The sequence below is a fragment of the Carassius carassius genome, chromosome 26 (genome assembly GCF_963082965.1).
Source record: "Carassius carassius chromosome 26, fCarCar2.1, whole genome shotgun sequence".
In the NCBI taxonomy this organism is placed as follows: domain Eukaryota; kingdom Metazoa; phylum Chordata; class Actinopteri; order Cypriniformes; family Cyprinidae; genus Carassius; species Carassius carassius.
The window spans coordinates 14,350,554-14,367,247 of NC_081780.1; the positions used below are offsets into that span (position 1 = coordinate 14,350,554).

Below are 16,694 nucleotides of genomic sequence, written 5' to 3' on the forward strand. Positions count from 1 at the left end.
CAATGAATCCATGTGGGTTCTGGGTTTGAAGGTTTGCTGACATTTGAAAGTAAGAGGCATGGTGTTTGGTCTCGTAGCGTTTCGTAAAAGTGCTGCAGATGGAGATTTCGTCCAGAGGAAGGTCAGGATTGCACCGAGAGACAGTCGGAAAAGGCACCGGTCATTTGGCTTTGACCAAAAGATAGCAGAAAGCCATTGGAAACCGGATGAAATGACATTTCTGCCTCAAGCGAAAGGCAGTGCCAATCGAGTTTGTGAACATATTGAAGCAAAAATTGGACTCGATGGGTACGAGGAAAGTCTATGAGATCAAAAAGTTCAGGTGAAATGTGTTGTTTGGGACATGACCTGTGTGAAAAGCTGTAGGTAGGACAGGATGCTTTATCTTGATGGCAAATGCACAGAAACTTACCCTTTCTAGCTCCTCTATCCTTCTCTCCATGGCTGTGGGGGAAGCGCCGCTGCCTTCCCTTCCATGTCGATGGCGATGTCTGTTTCCGTCTTCGTCACTACGAAGAAAAAAAAAAACTAAATCATTTTTCAGCTCAAATCCATTTCTAATGGAAAATAACTTGTTATATATATTTAAGCTGGTGCATCTAAATGAATATGCCTACATATTACCTTCCCTTTGAACATATCGAATACAGCACACAACAAATTAAAAGTTGTCATGCTTGTTAACACTGAAACAGAAAAACATTCGAGCAGTGTGCCTAGTTCGTGACTCACAGCTGGCACCTCTAGAGACGTCTCCTTAAAAGCCTAAATAAAAAATTAATTAAAAAAACAGGTGGACGCTTTTTCGCTCTGTTCTGGTTACAAAAGATGCCTCACTAAAACATCTTTTCACACATTTTTCTCCCTTCAACCTTTTTCTGACATAATGGCTTGGAAAGAGCATCATTTATTTTATAGGAGCGGAAATAAGAAAACTCAAGTAGCAAATTATCAGAGTGTGAAAAGCCTTTTTATGGCACAGTAGAAGGCATTAGAGCAATGCGCTTTCATTAGCGAGGAGAACAGACCTGCTTCTTACAGGACTGTGCCTTGGGACATCGCTGTGCAGCTAGTCGAAAAAGGGGGGAGAGGGGTTGGGGAAAATATCTGTCTTTTTCCATTTGTTTCACTCTCTCCCCATCTTTCTCGCTTTTTGCTTAGGCCAAACGCTCTGGGAATATTCATGTGGAACTTATTTTAACCAGCTTCATTTCAGTAATTACATATGTGGAAGACTTGGAGAGGATTCCTTCATAATATTTCACTCCTTCGGCTGATAACTCTTTTCCAGGAATCAAATTATTGGGCCGCCTTTTCACTTCAGAGTGTTGTTCTGAGCTAGGGCTGTCTGTACATTCCATAAAAGCGGGAAGAAAAGAACTGGCAAGGAATCAGAGAAAGGCTTGAGTGTGTGGTCTTTTTTTCACCTGCACGAGGATTTGCACATTTATGAACTCCCTGCATTTTCCATGCTCCCTGAAATTGTATGAAATGTTAAAGATTTCATGTGTATCAAAAGTTCGATGCATTGACTCAAACGATGGGGTGAAAATGGGGCGCCCAGTTCATGAAGGACTGAGAATAAGCTGGAAACCTGAACTTTTTTGCTTCCAATTGGTGATGTTGATGGTGCGGAAATGAGATGCCTTAAACAATATATCAAAAATTCTGTTGAAAAAACTGAATATAGAAAGGAGATCATGAAATCAAAACCTACTCTAATTATTTTCATGATAAATGTCCCTGATCTTGTAGTGACTTCACAGTTTCTTCAGGGAAATTCCTACAGTACTTAAGTACTGTCCAACATTATTATGTCCTATATATATATATATATATATATATATATATATATATATATATATATATATATATATATATATATATATATATATATATATATATATATATATATATATATATATATATATATATAACATACACAAACACACACATATTCAATCTGTTGGACAAAACAGAAGCTAAATGCAATTTCATGTGGTTTTGATGCATACTTTCAGATCTACAGTGTGTGTTTACAGCCACACTCCAGTTGAAAGAGGACAAAGCCCTAGTCAAAACAACTTGTCATTTTACATTTCAAACATTTACATTTCACAGCTACCAAAAACAGAACTCAGAAACGTTCTTGAAATTGCTGTGAAATCAGCTGTGAAAGTGACAAACGCGACACTGGCAGTGCAGAAATATCCTGCTCTGGCTGAAACTAGCTTCAATTGCCTCTCTTTTCTAACGGTTTTTACATTTTCTAACCACAGACAGCTGAAGGGAGCTCTAGCCCACATAAGATTGTCATCCACGGAGGTCTGGTTGGACGACAATCGCATGGGCGCTGAAAAACCATTTGCCAGCTCAAATGTTCTCTGCGGTTATACCCAGAGTGTCTCTCTTTTGACAGACGGCCGTTCTAATCCTCCAGCTAATGAGGAGGTACGGTGAAGTGCTTCATCTAATGAGGAGATTCAGGTCAAACGTACAGAATGGAGCCGATGTGCAACCGACCAGCCTAATGCTCATGGATCCAAACTATTTAGCTAAGACAGGCATAATTATTAATATTATCATTGCTCATTCTTAGGTTAAAAGAGCTGAAGAAAACCTGAAGAGTAAATAATATAATAATTTTCTTCAGAAAATGTGAAACTGTAGCTTAAAAAAAAAAAAATGCATTTGCCCTGATATTTTTCCAAAGGTGATGCATCTGTTATTCAACACTGAAGACTACAGAAAAAGTAGAAATAATAGTAATAAAGGAAACCCTAAAGGAAAAGGACCAGTAATGCGTACAGATGAGGTGTGTGATGTATTTCGCTGTGGCTCTATCAGTATAGTTTAGTCTGAATCTGATCGACTCGGAGAATGGAGCAGATGTCCAATCTGAATGTTCATGTCCTGGGAATGTAACAGCCACTCTGTGGCATTAGTCCCCCGTGGAGAGGAAACAGGAGGAGGCAGAGGTAATGATCTGCTCCTGGAAACCCAACAGGGGGCTTTGTGTGTATGAGAGAGAGAGAGCCGGAGGTCAACTCTAAATATGTTGGCCATACTAGCTGGGCACAAATGTGATTAATTTTGTGTTCTTTAATCAAGAATAAACTTTTGGTTTGGACTCAAATAACCACAGTAGACATGTTTTACTCATCGCCGTAACATTAATTATCTGCAACAAAACATCAATAATTTAATGTTTATGGCTAGCTCCTCCTTTTGTTCTGATGTATTGTGTGTGTGTGTGTTCATTGCGGTTTCTGCTTCCGGTTCTGCCGCCCACCTGTCATGCCGGCTGCGGCAGAGCCCTGCGTGCTGGAGTGTCAGGGCAGAAAGATGGGCGACTAATCAAATGGCCAGACTGAGCTTCAGATGGGCTTTTGTCTGCATCACCCTGGATCCACAATGCACTGGCACTTTCGGTGCAAAATGAGTCCAAGCGGTTGCAAACAGGGAGGTCTGATTCATTTTAGTGAATCGGTTTGTTCATTTAAATGAACTAGTTCAAATGTCTGGATGGATTTTTACACTTTTATGTGACATCCAGCTGCCAGGATGTTGAGGTGTTCAGAGTGGTTATTAGCATCTTGTTATGCCATTACTAGCATGCTATGGGTGGCGGTTGTTTTGCTGTTACAAGAGCCCACCATGATATTCTGGTCACTAGACATGGTTAGGATTCCCACATAAAAAAACAACTGTCCGCTGATCATCTGCCATGCGAAAAAATCAAACCTCCAGTTGTTCTTCAATGAGAGGCACCATTTGAGAAACCATCCATGTGTGCAGTGCAAGCGCTGCAGGATGTAAAATATAGCTTCATAAAATGAAATGTTGAACCATTGATGTAACATGGACTATTTTAATTATGTCCTTTCTACGTTTTTGGGCCTTGTACGTGTCAGTTCCGTTGCTGTCTATTCAGAGTCAGAAAACTCTCAGATTTCATAAAAAAATTCTTAATTTGTGTTCCAAAGATAAGCAGAGGGGCCTTACGGGTTTGGAATGACACGAGGGTGAGTAATAATTGACAGAATTAATGACTATTCCTTACAATACAGATAATACCACTATTTACCTCACAGATTTACTTGTAAATGTATCCCTTACAGCTGAATTAATTACTTGTACTTTTTAAGAATCGGTTAAAAGAAGAACAATTGGTGCGTGAAACTCAGATCAACCGCTGCAACCTGTATAAAAAAAAAAATCTAATGTGATATTTGGAAATGTTTAAGAAAATAGCCATTGTTGGGGCAGGAAGTGTTCACGTGAGAGGGGTCATGCTGGATATTTCTTTGTCAAAGTCACTCAGTGTTTGGAGTGAGTTTTGAGTTTCAACTTCCTAGAACTTTTCTATTAATTTTGTAATGCTCAGCTTGATACATACAGTCCACTTGTCTCATTCAAGTGGAAACAAATTCAGGCCTGACTTTGCTGCCAACTGAGAGAATGAAAGCAACTGGCGTTCTAACAGTGGCTCTGAAAATTAGTCCAGTTAATCCATGCTGTCCCTTCACAGGCTTTAAATCCTTTTCTTTTGACAAGACCCTTCTTTTTCAGCAGTTTTGCTAAGGCAAATGTTCAAGCCAGGAGAATACTTTTGACATTTGACAGAAGCCACCAGATGAGCGAATGGTCTAGAGTTGTGGTCAATGGCTAATACAGTTTAATCCCTTCAATCTCCCTCTGCGCAATGCAGTGCTGACATATCTTACCCGCTGACAGATATTAGATGCAGTCAGACTCACCTCTTATGACTTCTGGATCTCGGAGTGTCCTGAAAAATAAAACAGAGGCATAAAAATGAGAATAACCCCCTTTAGTTTAATGGGAAAACAGACAGACCTATATACAGATACACAAGCCTACACGTAACAGCCTCCCAATAGTTTCTGTTGGCCTTTGAACGGTATGAGTCACTCTATTGATATGCCACTTTCTGAGGTACCAAAGCTAAACCAGACAAAAAATAAATTAATTAATTAATCCAGGGGCTATAACTCAAAAAGAGCTGAACCTTACACTTGTGTTTGCTTCCAAGGAACAAGTTCCATCATTGTGATGGCCTAGGCTACAGGTTACGGTTATCATTCTCAAACTCTCACTAAAGGCTAATATATATCCAACTGTCATACAAAACACTTTCAGACCCATATGTTCCAGGAACACAAGGTTCAGCTAATCATAATGTTTAGGTACATGTTTTTTTTTTACCACGATCAGATTTTACTAATCATTCCTCTTATTGCCTCAAAGCCTCTCTAAATATTATTTGGTTGAAGCAAGATGTTGGCAATCTAATTCCACACCACCACCACAATATCATCTCTTTATACACAAAGCTCTAGAGGAACATATAAACCATCATAAAAACATATTTCAGAGGCAAAATCCTTTTTTAATGTCCTTGCATCTGTCTGGTTGGTCTTGGCCTGATTTTGCTGAGAAATTAAATGTTCAAGCAAAAGAACCTGTGCGGGTTTTAACAGATACATCACACAAGATTTTTGAACAATGCTGTACTGTATCTTAAATATCGATCCAAAAATATGTTCTTACTATTTGTTTATGGTCTTATTTTGAATGATTTATCACTGCCTAGAAAAAAAAGTTTGTCTTTATAATCTTTCATTAAATAAAAACTTTGCTCTGCCTTTGTTTCTAGCCCCTGCTTTTAATCACCTGTGATATAATTAACATTTTTCATAAGCTACTCATAAAAATAAAGTCCCATCCTACATCTTTCCTCATTTATTATAATTTCACTCAGAAATACGTTACATTACAGAAGTAAAATGGCTTGTGAATGCTTATAAACATGCAGACCTAATGGTAATTTGGTTATACAGACTGCTAAATTACTTAAAATAACTTGTTTGTATAGCTGGAACCTTTAACCTTTAAAAAAAATGGCATTTTGCTCATCACAGATGAAAAGTAAGAGCAAAGAAACAGAACAAGAAATATGTGAGAGAGAGTGATGAGGGAGGTAGGGAAACTGAAATGGAGAAAGCAAATATATTCATCGTATTCAGCCCAGTTCTCTTCTGATATATTGCACGTTGCTTAAAAAGGAATTCAGAGTGGTTTGCGATGACGGGCTTTGTGATTTTGACAGCCAATTTAAAAAGGTAAGATCTCAGGATCTCAGAAAGCCAGTCTAATAAAGTCCGGCACAGGCCTGCTCTGGCATTCTGAAGCTGTGCTCATGTGCCCTAAATCTTTCCTACTTTATGCGATAAACATTCAAATCCTTCCAAAGACAAGCAGTCCAGCCTGTTGCCCATACACAATTCATATTTACCCATATAGGCTTTGTAAGATTAAATACGAATGCTGAAATCCTCAAGCTTACTGAGCAAATTTTTTTTTTTTGAGAATTCCAGCTGTTGAGCAGCATTTTTAAAGGAAACTGCATGTAATTGCACTATGCAAATTCTGCTTTGCTCCATCACATTTCTAACAGACGCCTTTGTCAGGTGAAAATTACACTGCCACCATCTCATCGCTCTTATAGCTGGGGTCAACGCGGTGATGCATGGGAAATCCCTCCCAGCACATCTAACATCTTCACACTAGAAGCGCTAATTAAAAATGCAAAGGAGCATGAAACACTTTGGTTCAGAATTAACCCAATATTGTCACACAAAGGCTGCGTCTCAAACCCTAGTGCAGTTGTTCTGACCAAAATGTTGTCAAATGTACACCCTACTGACAAGCAAGTTCTGTGTCTCAAACCTTACTGAGTTTCCCACCTGGACACCTTTTTGCAATTTCATTTGGATGTTTAAATGCACCTATGATACCTAGGAAGCAGTTTCTGCCCATGATTTTTGTCCATTGAATACTGATGTCTAGGTAGGCAGCTCACTAGGTTTTTGAGGCACTGCACAGAGCACAGATGGAGTTCAATTTTCCAGTGACGGACTACTGCATTGGCGCCACACTGGAGCGAGATGATCCCGTGGAATGTTCCGTATGGTTCCGTGAGTTCTAGTGGTTCTCCGGTATCAGAGTGTTTTCCTTGTATGGCAGAAGAGAAGAAAGGTAGAGCACAGCTTAAGCAGAAGCAGATGGAGGCCTTGAGCTGATCAGGACTTCATTTTAGAAGAGAGAGAAGCAGCATAACAACACACACACACACAGCACCAGAAGGGAAATGCTTGTCCCAGAATAAAAAATATCTAGGAATAATACTCATGAAGCTATGATCTTTTAATTTACTGCATCCCTAAATTACCAGCGGCCTTGAACAGACTGTACGGTGAATATACAGAGACACATCATGTGCATCCAACCTTGTAATCGGTTAACCTTTGCGCTGTCAGGCATCATATTAATATTGAAAGCTCGTAAATTATGACCATGTTTAGTGGGAGGTCAGAGATCAGTGAAATATGGTGTGGAATTCCACAAAAGCCATTCCAAGCAATTGATAAATGCAGCAGCAAATTTTTGAGGCACTCTACGCTCACGTCTGACAAGGATGCGTAAATCTGCCATCTGCTCTAAATGTGATGTGTAGAAAAACTGAAGACATAATCTTACATTTGTCATCTCGCGTAATATGAGACCAACACTCTGAAAGCAGTGTACAGTAATGTACTTGATGATTTTTGAATAAGATACATGCAAGAAACAGAAAGTGCAGGTTTGTGTATCAGGTTTTTATGTTCAGTTAATAAATATAATGGCAGAAGATGAAAATTTTTTGAATTTTACACTAAAGTAATACTTTTTTTATGGGTTTTTGTTCAAATGCTGGAAATAAAGTCTGTGGTTAATGCAGATCTTATTTTTTTAATGTTTTTACTTCTCTTAAAAAATTTAGTTGCTAACAAACGGCTAAATTGGACTACAGAGGTTGTCGGGGTCATTAATCATCATCATGCCGAGCAGGTAAACTCGTCTATTCACTTATTCAATTTTAAATCCTAATTGTGGTTCATAATCATGCTCTTGCAAAGGATTTTAACTCAAACTTTCAGGGAAAAGGTTTTTTTAAATAGGCTAAATATCAAAAGAGCTGTCAGGTGAAGTTCAAGTCATTTGACTGTATTGTAGTTTGTTTAAAGCCTATGTTTAGCTTTAGGCCTACTTCTAGTTATTGTATTTAGGCTTCAAATTATTATAATAATTCTTTATCGGCGATGAATCGCCTGCGATTATGAACGCAATATTGCGTAACTTGTCAGTGAACTACAGTTCGGTGTAGTAAATGCTGCTCTATCTGAAAGCACGTGATGGAGATATACTACTAATCACAGAACCGGCTTTACTAATGAAATGCACATGACAATCACATTTGTTATTTGCACAGCCCTAGTTAATGCTACCGTGCAACTTGATCAAAAAAAGAGCTTCAATACTGAAAAGCTATTTGATTTAGAAAACGACGCTATAACCACGCTACTGAGAAATGTAGTAAAGCTAGTTGAGTGACTACTTGTAGCGACACTACTGCCAATCACTGGTAAGAACCTACATATAAAATGAGCTGTGTCCAATACAAAAGAGGCCAACATCTGGAGAACTGTGGTTTGGCACAGACTGCTGGAACATGACCAGGATCAACAGAAACACATGTAACCACTCACATTCTCAATGGCTCGGCCAGTAATAGGCATCTTTATTTAAACATAATTATCAATCAGAGAAGCACTTTTCACCATGCCTTTAGTTGTGAATAATTTTCACTAAAAGTCCTTTCATGTTTTGCAATAATAGGTTTGAAATTCTCACAGAATAAAACAGTAGTGATCCATTCCAGGGAAAAGTAATACAAGATGACATGCACTCCCACAATGTCAGTGTGATTGCACTGTTGGATATCATATCCTTTATGCATTCAGCAACCTGAAGCTACATGGAATCAACCACCCAACAGGAGAAAACTAGATATAACAAAATGATGCATCATTCAGAAAAATGCATAATCAAGTTCCCAGAGCTCTACTGATGGCACATTAACATTTAGCCATCCTCATCCTTCAGTGAGCCACTAAAGATGACAAATTCAGGCAAGATCTTTAAAGATATGTATAAATATCTGTATAAATACAAAGAGCAGTGGGAACATTCTTCAAAACATCTTATTTTGGGTTTGGCCATATAGATTTGAAACAATATGAGGGTGATTATATGCATGAAAAATAATATAGGCCTTCTATTTATAAAAAGCTAACATACATTTTGTTTATAAATTGTAAAATTCAAGAAAATAAATTATATATATATATATATATATATATCATTGTTAATATTGTATAGCTAATTAATACTTGAAGAATAACTTTTTCTTTTCTTAATTTTTTTCGGTAAGTTGTTTTCACCTTTGCACACCATTAAAGTTCTGCTTTAAAACTCCAAAATGAAAAAAATCAAGAGTTATTATCTTGCTATGTATTGTGGTTTGATGCAGCATGAACATCGACTGCACTGCTTTCTGTTTGTCACTGTATTGTGTTCGTTTCTTTGGTCAACACTGCCTCTGTAAGGCCGGCCAGTGACTGCACTTCACCCTCTAGAGGCAGAACAAACACCCTCTCACCTGTATCGAGAAGGCTGCTCCGGGGTCAGGGGTCATTGCCTCGTTCTGGACCGTATTATGCTGTGTAAGACTTTCATCCGTCTTCCTCTCCTTCTCTTCTCCATCGTCGTCATCAAGCTCATCCAAGCTCTGCAGAGAAATTTTAGGCTTGGTCAGTTTAGTTTGTTTGGGATTTGTGGATTAATTTCACATGATGAGAGTGTCTAATTGTGTTGTCTATACACACACACACACACATAAACATACACAAACAGACACAGGAAGTGTGCTACCAAACAACCTCTGTGGAATGAGCTTAGGGGATTTTTGGGAAGTGGAATGTCCCAGTGTACACTGGGAACAGAACGTTTTACATGCTTTAAAACATACAATATTAAACACAGTCCAATAAACATGATAACTTGGAGAATACCAACAGTTTGAGCTTATTATGAATGATAACACCTGACAAAAGTGACAAAGAGAAACTGGTTTTCTGGCTGCACGTAAACCAGTCTTTCCTGTTTCTGGAAGAAGCAGAGAGAGTGAAGGAGGAGTTCAGAACAGGGCTGGGAAGGTAAAAATAGCCTTACAAGGCTAAACTGGTATGTAATCATTTACACAAGCTTTCCGGCCAGCCAGTTTTATCAACACTTCCTGGAGACGGGCCAACCTCTAAACCCTCTCATATACAATAGGCCAATGAATGTAGAAACTATGACTCAGACACTCTCTTTCCCCCTCCCCAGGGATCAGTAAACACGCTTCATCAGTCCCCGCTGCACCCTTAAAGAGGTCACTTCTGCACTCCGCTGCCCGCTAGCCAAAATCAGACATTCCCCTGCCTAACGACAATCATTTATGTCAATTAAGACAGCTTAAAAAAACTTGAGGGCAAATTATTGTCACAACAGTAAATGACTATTAAGACACTTTCAAAGGAAGCCATTATTGTACAAATATATAGAGAGACACTCGCTCGTACTAAGTGACCTTTAAAAAAAAAAAAGCAACCAGACCTATTAACACTGATTGTGTGTGAAGATAATCTGTTTAGAGGCTGGCTTGAAACTTCTATGCCAGTGTATGGAGTTTTACTATCAAATAGGGCTCATAACAGGAGAAATAAAAACAACAACAAACAATGTGCCTGATGATTACTAGTCTATCTAGATATTTGCATACGGACTTTAAAACAATGTACTTTTTTTTTATTATAAGGGTCTGAAAATGGTGAAAAATTTAATTAAGATAAATACAAAAAGTAAAAAAAAATGTAATTTAAAATGAAGTTACATAAATATATTAAGTATGGAAAAAGATATCAATTAAAACATGAAAAGTATTGGAAAAATAAAGAAAAGACAGGTTAGATGATCACCTTTATCTGCCTTGTGTTTGCAGTGTGGAAAGGGCTTTGTTTAAATAATAATAATAATAGAACATTTTATTGTTAACATTTTTTATGTTTTATACTTAAAATATTTTTTAATAACAATATGATTAACCTTTGGAGAATATACATATTTAAAATGTAAAATATCTTTCTTCTGGGAAAACTTATCTAAAAATAATAAATGACTCAATCTCGAGTATTTTATCTTGGCTGGAACACAGTATTGGCCATCCAGCATTCAGAAACTGAACTATATTTAGAACTTGCCTATTTATTTATTATCATTTCATCCATTTTTTTAATAATGAATTCATTTTGTTTTACACACGATGGTTCGGTTTTGGAGTTCTCTCTAAAAGTGTGGGAACTGTGTACTGTGTGTTTGGATCCAGTTGTGCAGTAGATTAATGGAGAGTTGAGCTGAGGGGCTCTGGATGTCCTCAGCAGACTGGGTTTAATGACTGTGGATTAATCAAATACTGCATGCCCTGGCTACACAGGTTCATTAGGATGATGTATTACACCCATGGAAGGTGAAACGTGATGCAGTCAACTGTCCTTTAATCATCACAAACCCCCAGTCTCCGGGAGTGACTTAATGACTTAACCTAGAATCCCAAGATTATTCCGGGCACAGCTAAAAGCCTTTTTATTTCATAAGCACACACATTAAAATCAAATTTGGAGGGCTGTAGAGACATTTTTGACATTTTTCGTGTCTCAAACACTGTTCTCCTTCCACATTAATGCAACGCAAACAGATATGGGACGTAATATGGGTATTTCCTTAATAGCTGCTATGACTATATTCAGAGATGGCACATGATCCTTCAGAAATCAATCTAAAATGATGATTTGGTACTCAAGAAACCTTATTAGCAATGTTGAAATGTTGTTTTCAGGATTCTCTGATGAATAAGTTGCATTTATTTGAAATAAATCAAATCTTTTGTAACATTCTAAATGTTTTTACTGTCACTTTTGATCAATTATTTCTTATAAAAGATTGCAAAATTTTAGGCATGCCTGCAATGCGTTAAGATGCTGCCCAATGAGGCACCTGCAAATGTTGCAAGTATTTGAATGAGATTTCTGATGGCAGCCTCTATCTCTATCCTGCACTGGACAACAGATTAACCTCACCTGGTGAACACATATTTACGGCTTAGCCACCTTGAGTGCTCAATTTTGTACGCACACACAACCGGCTGGCAGGATCGAAGGAAGGCATTCTCTGGTTATTAAATTTAATCATAAACCATTTTCTGACAGCCCAGTCATGGTCAGCTCAGCTCTCCATATTTTTACATTTATACGCACAAAAACATGTCGTTGCCTGTTTTCGGTTTCCTAAAGAAATGAATCGTAATTTCTCATTTCATTCCGAAACAAAGAAAGGGGTGAAGATTTAGACTGGGGACAGTTTGTGGTGCACTGACTATATAGGAGAGACTTTAACACATTAGTTCAGGCTGCTCCCAAAAGCTGAAAAACGCCGCAGGGAGGATATAAAGGTAGGAAGACAACAATGTCACATCCTGTCTACCGAGATACCTTCATCAGATTGTTTCGGAAGGCAGCACAGATGCATCTTCCACTGCCTATGAATCCCACTATTCTGTGAATGCAATTCTGTGAGAGTTCAGATGAAGGTCAGTGGAGTCTGAAAGTTGCACCTGCCACGGTAAGTTTGTGTATAAATGTACATTTTTCCCCCTTAATCTTAAGCAAGAAATGAATATGGTAAAGACATATCTGATTGGTTATCACAAAATCTCTCTCTCTTTTGTTGTACATTATTAGACTGTAATGCTGTTAGAGGAATCCTGGCCAAAATCAGTTTTGGAGCTGCTAGATAAGTCAACTTACATTTATACAGCAACAAGGAAACTAAATGCATTCTATGTATGCGAGATAAACATATTTAAATTACGTTTAACTTTTTCCCCCACCACTGATGGAATTTTCCAGCTTTGTGTGTTTTCACTGGTTCACGGCAGGACGCATGAGCATCAAACATCAGTTATTACATCAATCAAAACTGCCTGAGGTTACAGAATGAAATGACAATCCAGGAAGTGTTTTAGGTCTGCGCAAGCTTTGGGGGTGTTGAAGGAAGTGATCAACTCCATCTATGTTTTGATCAACGATCTGAATCTGATCTGGACAAAAAAATTTTTTTTTTAATTAAATCTACCCATACTTAAGTGTTTTTGTTTGTTTGTTTAAAAGCAGAGGCTATGTTCTTTCTTTTGAAATATTCAGGTATCCATACGACAAAATGTTTATTTTCTGAGGGCCATGAAAATTTTGTGGAAATGATCAAAAATACTGACAGTGGCTGGCAACTTAAAGCAAACAAAACAAAAAACACTGGCGGGCAAAGAGTTAAAGTAATACATTTAAAATATGGGGAAATATTTAGAGAAACAATTCTGATAACTATTTATTCTCTGTAATAGCTAGTAAATTGAAATGTGTGTGGTTCATCCAATATTGTTCCATCCATGTTGTTCCAAACCCTCTCTTTTTGGCCTGTTTCTCACACAAATGTATTTTGCATCAAAGTAGAAAAAAACCTGACAAGCCATTTGGACTTTTCTGGTAGCGTTATCATCCTTTTGAGAGATTTACAGTGTCCAGCTGCCTTATTAATGAAACACAAACAGAACAAATCATATGCAAACACTTCACCCATATATTTTCGCATTAAATTCAACTGGAAAATTAATGTATGAACTGATTTATGAATGATTTACATAGAAATCACATGTTTTGTGAATGAGTTTCAGAAAGAGTCAGAGTCATACTGGCAGAACGATTCCTTTAAGGTTCTCAGAGTGACCCATGTCTATTAAAGTTAAGTTTGGTTAGGATATTTTAAAAGCTGCCGAAGTCCTCATACTCCATCGTTTTCTGCAAAGACATTTTGTAGAAAAAATTCACCACAAAGACAAATCTTCACCTCATGACATGTTTGCGTTCAAACCACAGTATATTCTCAGAGATAGTAAGCAAAGCACTGTCAATCTACACATCCCAAACAGCGATTCAAGCATGAATAACCCAGAGCTACATTTGATAACAGACACGGCAGGATCGACTCCATCAGTCAGACATAAAAATCATAAAAACAACAGAAGGAGGACAAAGTCAGGACATCAGACTTAATCCACTGCTTGGTCCGTGCCAGTTTTCAAACGTTCCAAGAGAGTTGCTTTTAGTGCAACCACGATGGTCCGCAGGGTGTATTATGAGGTTTAGAAGGAATGTTTGCGAGAGCTTAGAAAGCATTCACAGCTTTGCACCGTCTCTCCAAAAATGGTAGCCTTCTTTCTGAAACAACATACTTCCAGAAAACCACCGAGGCCTTTCCTGGTTAGTCTACAAATCAAGCGTCTGAGAGAATTGTGTGCAGATTTGCAGCCTGTAGCATTATTTCCGAATTCAGCTCGGTCCATCCACCTCTACATTTACTAAATGCCGTTAAATCACACATCTATTTTGTGTACAGTTCCAGTATGTTCAGTATGATCTATGAACATGAATTAATTAAACCATCAATTTGACCAAAAATGTTGTTCCAAACTTGTATGACTTTTTTATTCCCATTCCATGAAAATCAAAGGGGGTTCCAAGTGTTGTTTTTGATCCTGTTAAATTCAAAACATTTCTCAAAATATCTTCTTTTATGTTCCAAAGAAGAAAGTCAGCCATAAAGTTTTAGATCAATAAGGAGTATGACAACAATTTTAATTCTAGGGTGAACTAACCCTAAAAAACGATTTAGTAAAAATTGGTAGATACAGGTGGCATCTCATAACTTCCAAATACTGTATTAAATTTTTTATTTTTTTTTCACTAAAATATCCCATTTGCAGTCTGTTGACTATAGAAAGCTCTGAGAAAGCAGTTGATATCTATATATATATATTACTGAGGTGATATTGGCTGCATAAAACCAAACAAAAATCATTATCTCAAGGTTACAATTCTCTCTGCTGCCCGTTCGGTTGGTCAAAGAGTGGGCATTTTATTCAACAGCCATCCACAGACTGATGCAATTATTTGAAAGTCTGAATTGAATTTCAAGACTCTCTAGCTACAGAACTTTGCATGGCTGTGGTAGACTAAATTCTACTGAAGTCACACAAAAGCAGACAATAAGTTATCTGATTTTATCACTATGACTCTACTTTTTAATGAAAAACATCTAGCATGTCAAGCTCACAACAGAAACATCCCATCATTTGTACAATCTGATTCAAAGCATGGAGTGACTCTCTCAAAAGGTTATTTTTTAAGTTTTGTTAGCTTTATAAACATTATACTTTTTATCCAAAAAATGATCTTTCTATAGGAAAGCAAAGAGCTGCTCCTTTGCACAAAATGAAACCAAATGGTGACCACAACTGTCCCTGGTCCCTATCCACTTTTAATATATGTGAAGTCAATGATAACTTTAATTCTGGTCTTTAATGTCTTTTTAACATCTGCACTGTGATATTGACCTCTTACATTCTTCGTGACTCTACAGAGACGACTGACAAGTCAGAAAACTGCTATACAGCACCCAATAAAAACAGTGCAAAATATTATGAATGCATGAAATTTGCTGATCACAAGCTCCACTCTGTAATTTTCCAAGTCATATGGAGAATTGGCTAATTACATGCCTCCAATTCCTCACGCCTAATGGCTGCTTGATGTTTTGCTATATTTGTCACATTGAAGACGAGCATTATATGGGTGAAGAAACAACCAGGGCTTTGAAGTGAACTTGAGACAAGTAGCAGAATATTCAATAGTGACCGTTTCGAATGGCCACGGTGGGCTAAAAACTACTGTGACAAAGCGTTTACAACTACATTTCACATTTTTTTATGATAAAGGATAAACGGCTGCTTGAACAAACACAGCCTAATTGCTTGGTATTATGAAGTAGGAGTCTGCACAACCACAGGAAGCTATAAATATCATTGCAAATTCCCTACAGCATTCTTCTTCAGGTTTAAGGGTTATAGTCAAGCAGAGTCCAGTCTTAATCAGCCAGTTCCTCGTTCCTCCTTGAGGACTAAAAGAGGGCGTTTGGTGTTAAATAACCCTTGAAAGGGCTTCTGACCAGATGAGGCTGGTTATCCCTCAACATTTATCCAGACACAAGTACTGGATGAACTGGTAAACACAGTGAGACTGCTTCCCATTAATGACTTCACTGTTTATTCTTGTATATATTTAACTAGGGAGGTGAGTGTTCAGTCACTACAAACAAAATATTGGCGTCAACCAAATATGTGACAAAGCAGAATGAGAGACTATTTTGGACCTCTAATTTACCAAAAAAAAAAAAAAAAAAAGTTTAAAGAAAAGTACAGTTTAAAGAAAAAATACATCCATCCTCTTTTTGGATGGAAGGTGGAATGGTGCTAAAGAAAACCCTATTTCAAAAGAAAATTTAACAATTTTATGAGGTGGTGATTTTGTATAAGTTTGATCAGCAGTGTCGATAGCCTTGTGGGCAGCTTATCGTGGGCATGCTGCAGTCGTGCTTCGAGTGTCCCAAGTTCAAATCCCTGCCTAGTGGACCTTTCCTGATCCCGTCCCCCTGTCTCTCTCCCATCTCCACTGTCCTTTCAAGAAAAATGCAAAAAAAAAGAAGCCATAAAAATTTTATGAATTAGCCACAAATTTGTCAGCATATTAAAAAAAAAGTTAAAAATGGCAATGAGTGTGTTGATAGGGGATTTACAATAGGGT

The 16,694-nt window shown here is 37.6% G+C and overlaps 1 protein-coding gene across 1 annotated transcript in view; it reads right to left on the reverse strand.

The window, feature by feature from the left end:
- The window catches only part of LOC132105862 (PRKC apoptosis WT1 regulator protein-like), a 76,639-nt gene that overhangs the window by 22,346 nt on the left and 37,599 nt on the right, over positions 1-16,694 (reverse strand). Inside the window, exons 3-5 of the mRNA XM_059511328.1 lie at positions 9,563-9,691; positions 4,761-4,789; positions 413-509 (exon numbers count right to left, since the gene is read on the reverse strand). Coding sequence (XP_059367311.1) covers positions 413-509; positions 4,761-4,789; positions 9,563-9,691 — 255 coding nt within the window. The remainder of the gene's footprint in view (positions 1-412; positions 510-4,760; positions 4,790-9,562; positions 9,692-16,694) is intronic.